Below are 7,265 nucleotides of genomic sequence, written 5' to 3'. Positions count from 1 at the left end.
AAAACACCTTCCCATAAAAGGTTTATCTGAATTGCGTACATTGTGAGGTATGAAAATGCCAAAAGGCTCCTCTTGTAATTTGTCATAATCTTAAAGGGCACAGCGTTTCCCAAGGACTCGGAGTATTATGTCATAATGTTTGAAAAAGCACACACTGTTGGAAATGGTTTATTTGGAATAATTCTGCTTGCACTACATTAGTGCTTGTTCCCGGCATTATGAGTCATTAATTAGTCTTTGAAAAGCTTTTGTACAAAATAAAGAGCCAACTTGAGCTCTGTTCCCTCTTTTCCACAGAATCTCGAACCAGTTCTTCGTATTTCAGCAGCCAAAGAATCGACTTTCATCCAGGAAAAGTGGCTCCAGAGTGGCACCAACACTGTCCTGGTCTCCAACCAACATTAGGGGCTGAGTGCAGGATTATCGTCCCCAACCAGACCAACTAAAACTTTGTAAACTGATCTAACTGATCCAAATGGGAAGAAAAATCAGAAGTTCAGCATAAAGAAGAAATCGAAGAACCAGTCAGTCTTGGTCTACTTTTCCTGTTGCCCAAAACAGCGTTCACAAACACTAACTGTTGTTTCAAATGTCTTTATGACCATCAGACCTCTACAATTGAAAATCAAGTTTTTTACTTTGACAACATGACCAAATGTTGTTTGTTTAATGATTCAAGCAACACAATCGCCAACAAATGATGTTCTTATACAACTAAGCTGCATTCTCAATTACAATTTGGGGTAAACATCTTTTCTGCTGGATTGCTTTTATTGTAATGCATCACATATATCTTTCTAATGGATGTATTTTCCATTTATTTAACAGCTTTAGTGTCATTGCTTTTCAGCCAACCAATCATATACTAGATGTCACCCTGTTAACTAAAAAAATGGAGGACAAATTTCAAATATATCCTTAAAGAGTTGTATTTTAACCCAAAAGGTGACATTTTCCCAATTCCTAACCAGCTCATTTTGGTGCCTAACCTCAAGCTTCAACGTAAAAGTGCTCATGTGGCTTTTTATAGAACAGTCTTACAGTGTTTGAAAAGAGTCCTAGATGAGCTGGTGTGCTCAAGCTGCAGCGAGTAGTGCAAGACGGGAGGGAAACAGAAACAAGGACTGTATAAGTGTATGAATTTCAGAGGAAGCAACGGTGTAGAGTTACATCCAAGCTGCTTTAGGCCAGGATAGGATTATTTTATTGGGAAAAAGTTCTAAATCTGTAACTTTGATACACAGAGATGAGTTTTCAGGGGTTAAATCAACCGTTTGAGGTGGATTTCAATATTGAAAACACCACCTGTCATTTGCAAAAACCTCATTGGCATCCCTGCAAAGTTCACTGGAGAAACAAACTGCCTCTTTCCACTGTGGTCCTCAACAGAAGTTAGATTAAACTAGAAGAACCATCAATAACTTCAAATAGACGGTGACATAAAGACATGGCTGTGAAGCGCATGAAAAAGCAAACCAATTCTTGGAAAATTTGTGAGTTGAACCAACTTTATCCAACCTAAAATTAACAATAGGTTTATATTACTGGAAAGGGGTTAAGGGTAAATCCTGATTGACTGACAATAATAACTGCCAACAATGCTAGAATAAAACTCTGAATATCCTGAAAGTTTTTGTAATTCATACACTTGTAATCATGAATGTCTCTACAGAACTATAAGGCAATCCATCAAGTAGTCATGGGGATATTTCAGTCGGGACAACAGCGGTGAACCAACATACTGACTGACAATCTGCTATTTATAAAGACAAATTCCAGCAACAAAAGGCTGGAAATCATATGAATAAAACAGCTGGAGATTCTTTAAGTTTAGTTCTCATAATCACTTACACTTTGTCATTCAATAGTTATGAGATTTAAGCATTTTACTTTGCAGAATCTTTCCTCATGCTATCATTAAACAGTCAGTTATACTTTCTATAGTGGCTCAGTTTAATAAGCTGTGGCCTCGGATTCGTTTTGTCAGAGTAAGCGTTCCCCTCTTCACGTGCTGGAGGTCGGCCGATGTTCTCAGTCTAATTGTTTTTCCAACCAGAAGCTTATTCCCAAATACCAAAAAGGTGCAGACATTCCCAGAAACACATCCTCCTTTCTGCTGACTCACTCTGTAATTTGTGAGGAATGTTCTGCAGTCGTTGGCAGAAGCCGCTTTCTTAGACAGACCCACAACAATCCTGCAGAAAGAAAAAAAAATCCTCTCCTTTTAGCTTTACTGGTAAGAGGCTGTGAGCTTTAATTTATCACTTACAGTACAAGACGCTCACATGCACTCATCATGTTTTGGGTGTTAAATTATCCACAGAAATCATTTATTATGTGGCCAAAAAGCACAGTTGTAGTCAAAATTACTTAACCATTTGAACCTGACATTAAAGACATTAAAATAAAATGTATTGAAAGTATATCAATTAAACCCTCGGTCGAAGAGGAGTTTAATTCCTTGTATTTAAATGATTTTTCAGAATTTGATGTTAAGATAAAACTTTCATCTTGTGTCAGTTATTATATTATGACACATCACTAAAGATAAAAATTATAAAGCAAAAATAAGACTAGCATAGAAAAGCAAGAAGTAATACTGGTAATTACCGATGTCTGATACTGGCTTTTTTTTTTTTTTTGCCAATAACCGATATGCCGGTATTGTCCAAATCTCAAATTCCCATTCCAATATCAACTGATACCGATACCAATACCGATATGTATTGGCTATTTAACGAATTTCAGGTAACATCACGTATCTCCTGTCGTGGAATTAACTAATTTTATTGTGATGCCCCATTGGATGCATTCTCAAATGCAACAAGGATTTCGAAATGATAACATTGACTGTGTAAAATAAGAAAACTATTTCAACTAAGTTATAGAAAAAAAATACCTTATTTATGCCAAATTCTTTTTTAAAAATTGTTTAAATTTAAATTTTCAAAATTGTACAACAGTTCACGCTCTCCGTCTATGAGTCCAGTGTGCCGGCAAAATCCAGGCATTATTTTATCGGTTTTCAAGATAGACAAATAAACTGATATTGACTGATATTACATTTTAATGCCAATATCGGATTGATAATATCGGCCCACTGACATTATTGGACATCCCTACTGGTAATGAGTCTGATTTAGCAAAGTAATATGATGCATGATAATGACACATTGCTCACAAAATCGAAATTTTGCACCTAAAAATCAAATATTGTGCATTATTTCTGACATACTGTACATGGAAATTAAATATTGCAAATGACAGCAATACTGATTTTGCACAAACTATTGAGAAAAGTGGTGTTGCCAAGAAAATTAATGTTGAGCCTATATATAATACCAAAAATAATCTAAATTTACATCAAAAATGTTTTCCATAAGTTAAACTGTTGGACCCTAAAGCCAGTATTTATTGAAACCAACACACCAACTAAGGTTTTCTGCTGCATCTGAAGTCATCAAGTTGCATATGATGCTGTTTCTTGGTGTCTTGAAAATCTTCTTGTAATAATTATCCTTTAGTAAATATTTATCTCTTAGCATTTCAGACGGCTTGTTTGTCTTTGCCTCACGTGTTGCAGCTGAAGTAAACTCTGTGTGATTGTAGAGAATCTTGCTTTTCCACAGTCTGATGGCTTCACGTACCGCTGCACGAATAAAGAGAGAACAATTACACATAGTTCGGATGATTAAGGCGAGGCCGTATTACAAAGCAATCCTGTTTTTCTTCATCAGTTTGATAAATTCAGCTCATTTAGTCATATTTTTGTAAACATTCAAGATCATCACACCCCATTAGAATGCTTTTTGTCTAAACACGTCCTGAAAAAGTTCTGAGGTTCTAGAAATGTTTTCATTCATTGAGTTTCCAAAAAGTTCTCCCTAAAGGTAGCATAATGACACAGGCAAAATGTTCTGCCTTTAATAATTTATTACTTTACATGAACATTTTATGAGAACCAGTCTGTCATCTGAGACCTCAGTAACATCCAGAAAATGTTTTTTGAATGTTGATTTGAAAATGTTTTTCCATTATTATCATTTAACACAATCAGTGGGCCTGAGATCATTCATAAAACATCCTCTGAATGTTAAAACTAGTTAACTTTTAACCATATAAAAGCATTATATGATGTACTAAATATCCTTATAATGTTCTCTGAACCTTTGAATGAAGAATTCTCTTAGAACTTATTAGCCGGTGTTCAGTCTGTTAGCTGGGGAAACCTTTAACATATACACTACTGATCAAATGTTTACGGTCATCCAGACAATTTCATGTTTTCCATGAAAACTCACACTTTTATTCATGTGCTAACATAATTGTGCAAGGGTTTTCTAATCATCAATGAGCCTTTCAACACCATTAGCTAACACAATGTAGCATTAGAACACAGGAGTGATGGTTGCTGGAAATGTTCCTCTGTACCCCTATGGAGATATTCCATTAAAAATCATCCGTTTACAGCTAGAATAGTCATTTACCACATTACCAATGTCTACACTGGGTTCATATTCATTTAATGTTATCTTTGTAGAAAATAATCGATTTTCTTTTAAAAAGGACATTTCTAAGTGACCCCAAACTGTTAAACTGTAGTGTACATCCTTCAAATCCTTAGTGGGGTTGAATTAGTCTTGCTTTGTCATGCTAAAACGGTGAGAATGAGACAAAATATCTTTAAAATCAATGGCATCTTTTTTCTAAATGCGCTAAAGGTCTCTGTAGTTTCTCTGTAGATTTAAGTATACAACATTAAAAGTCACCTTATCAAACCCGAATGTCTACAGCTCTGTGACTGAATACATGCATCTTCTTTGTTAGCATTTTGCAAAACATGAACCACGGCAGCTATAATGAGCCATATTATCTGTAATTGCACGTCTGTAATCTTGACTCTGATCCTGATGGACTGAAAGGTCATTTTCTAATAAATCCTCACAGCAGATCTACCGGATGCATCTGAGGAAATAACATAAGCTGAAGGCTCTGGCTTTATTACAATGCAGTCTTTAATTCTTGAGGAAGATTAGCTCCCGTATGATTTCGAAATGCTCTTCCAGGATCTCGACTTTGTCCTCCAGGCAGACATCCAGCTACAGACATAGTGGTCATTTACGAGTATCCAGGATCTGACGCAACAAACTCTTTTGTCCAGATCTGTGTGCAATTTTAGAAGAAAGGGAACCACAATTAGGAAAGTTATAGGTTCTATCAAAGCACCTCCTTCTGTAACAGATGTTTTTGTTGAATTAGACCGACAAAGTTAAAAGCAAACTGTGACTGTAGCTACTAGGTCTACTGCGAAAAGCAACTCTGTTTATCAATTTCAGTTCAATTTATGCATATGGAACCAGTTTATCACATCACAGGTAACTATACATACTAAGAAAAAGGCCTTACAATATTAGATTTTAGAGACAGACCCAACAAAATCCGACGATTACCTTTGTGCATGAAAGGTGGGAAAAAAAAGAAGCATCCAGCAGAATCAGGTTCAGAGTGGCTGGCCATCTGCCTCAACCAGTTAGGGTGAGGATGAAGAGGAAAAAGACCAGTCATCTGTTTGCAAAAACCTTATTGTTCATGGGAAAAACAAACTGTCTCCTTCCAAACAGAAGTTCAGATTAAACTAGAAGAACCATCAATAATGAAACTGGTGTTTGAACATACATATACACTGACATAATGACACAACTCTAGGTTTCGTGGAAAAGCAAACCAGTTTTTAGAAGGTCTGAAAGCTGAACCAACTACCAAAGTAACACTAGGTTTACATTGCTGAAAAAGGGTTAAGAAAATTGAATTAAATGCAGATAATAATAACTGCTAACAGGGCTAAAATTAAACTCTGAAAGGTCCTTAAAGAATATACAGTTAATACTCTCGGGGTTATGAATGTATCTTCAGAATTAAATGGCAATCCGTACACTCTTAGAGTCTTGAGAAGTAGTTTAACACTTTGGAAGCTTTAAGGTGAAACACTGGAAGCAAAAGAAGACATCCAGACAGGTTCTGTCCAATAATAAACCTTCTAACTGCTGTACAGCTTCAATGAATAAACTACTGCATCTTCTGAATGAATCTGAAGGAACAACCTTCAACCTCTTTTGTGGAAGGAAACTACCAAACATACAAAGACATTAGGCAGAATTCACTGGTTTTTATTCTCTCATCTGCAGCAATTTAAATATAGATACACAGATTTCTGGATTATGTTACAACAGGAAAGGATTCGGCGGTTGTCATTGGTCTGGACGCCTCGAAGACTTGAAGACAAACTGTCCTAAACCTCCCAGCAGGGCCGGTACACTCGTCCCACCATGCACCTCATGGTGTCCCTCCTCAGGATGGGGATGTTCAGGTCCTGTCCGATGTCTCGGTGCTCGGTGACCTGGCCGTTGTTGGCGTCGGCTCTCCGTTTGTAGAGGGAAAGTCCGCTGCGCAGCACCCGGAGGTCCCTCAGCAGGTTCGGATCGGCAGCGATGACGATCATCCTCGATCCTCTGGTTCTGGCCACCAGATCTGCATCGCCGAGGCCGTTTTCTGTCGCCTCATCGCTCAGCAGCAAAGCCTCCTGCTCCAAGGAGCCATCTTCAGTCTTGCCCATCGGTAATGCCGCTGACAGACCGTAACTCTCGAATAAGAGCGCGGTGGAGAAGATGATGGATATGAGCGAGTGTCTCATGGTGAAGCTCTTCCAGGAGGTGTAAGGCGCTGGCTTGGATGGTTTAATTTCTTCTTCAACGTCTTGCGTCGCTGTTCTGACTTTGACATCGCATCATGGGCTTTTATACCATTTCGGACACACTGGATCGGCCACGTTGGATGGTTTGTCATCATATCACCTCCTGTTGCGTTCAGGAAATCAGTCACAAGCATTAAAAAGCAGTTGGGTAGAACTCTCGCAGAGTTCAAGTACATTGTTTTGGTGGAAAGTTAATTAAAAATCTCCAATGTGGCGCCTCGTATTAGCCACTTGACGATGAAACAGTGGGAATTCTATGAATGAGAGACACCAAAGAAAAACATTAATCCAAAATGACTGCCCTTTAAAACAACGCAGACGGATTACCCACCCGTGAAGCTCTTGTGGTGTCAGATACTCTCTGATAAAAACTGTTTTCTCCTGGCATTGTTGCAGCGATGTTCAATCAGGGATTTAGAGCAGAAAAACAGGAACAAATAGCTCTTGAAGTGTTTGTGTCATCGTGGCAGCGGTTCTCTGTTGACGTTTCAATGGAGAAAAAGTTGGAAAATGT

General features: G+C 37.8%; 1 protein-coding gene across 1 annotated transcript; it reads right to left on the bottom strand.

Annotated features, from left to right (window-relative positions):
* Positions 1-6,146: 6,146 nt before the first annotated feature.
* pmchl (pro-melanin-concentrating hormone, like) lies at positions 6,147-6,786 on the bottom strand. Its single transcript, XM_022204039.2, has one exon. The coding sequence runs from the start codon at positions 6,689-6,691 to the stop codon at positions 6,290-6,292; it is 402 nt and encodes a 133-aa protein (XP_022059731.2). The 5' UTR covers positions 6,692-6,786; the 3' UTR covers positions 6,147-6,289.
* Positions 6,787-7,265: the final 479 nt, after the last annotated feature.

Source organism: Acanthochromis polyacanthus, chromosome 18, assembly GCF_021347895.1.
Source record: "Acanthochromis polyacanthus isolate Apoly-LR-REF ecotype Palm Island chromosome 18, KAUST_Apoly_ChrSc, whole genome shotgun sequence".
Classification (NCBI taxonomy): Eukaryota; Metazoa; Chordata; class Actinopteri; family Pomacentridae; genus Acanthochromis; species Acanthochromis polyacanthus.
Note: the sequence above shows the minus strand (reverse complement) of the source record. Positions and strands in the feature narration are given on the sequence as shown.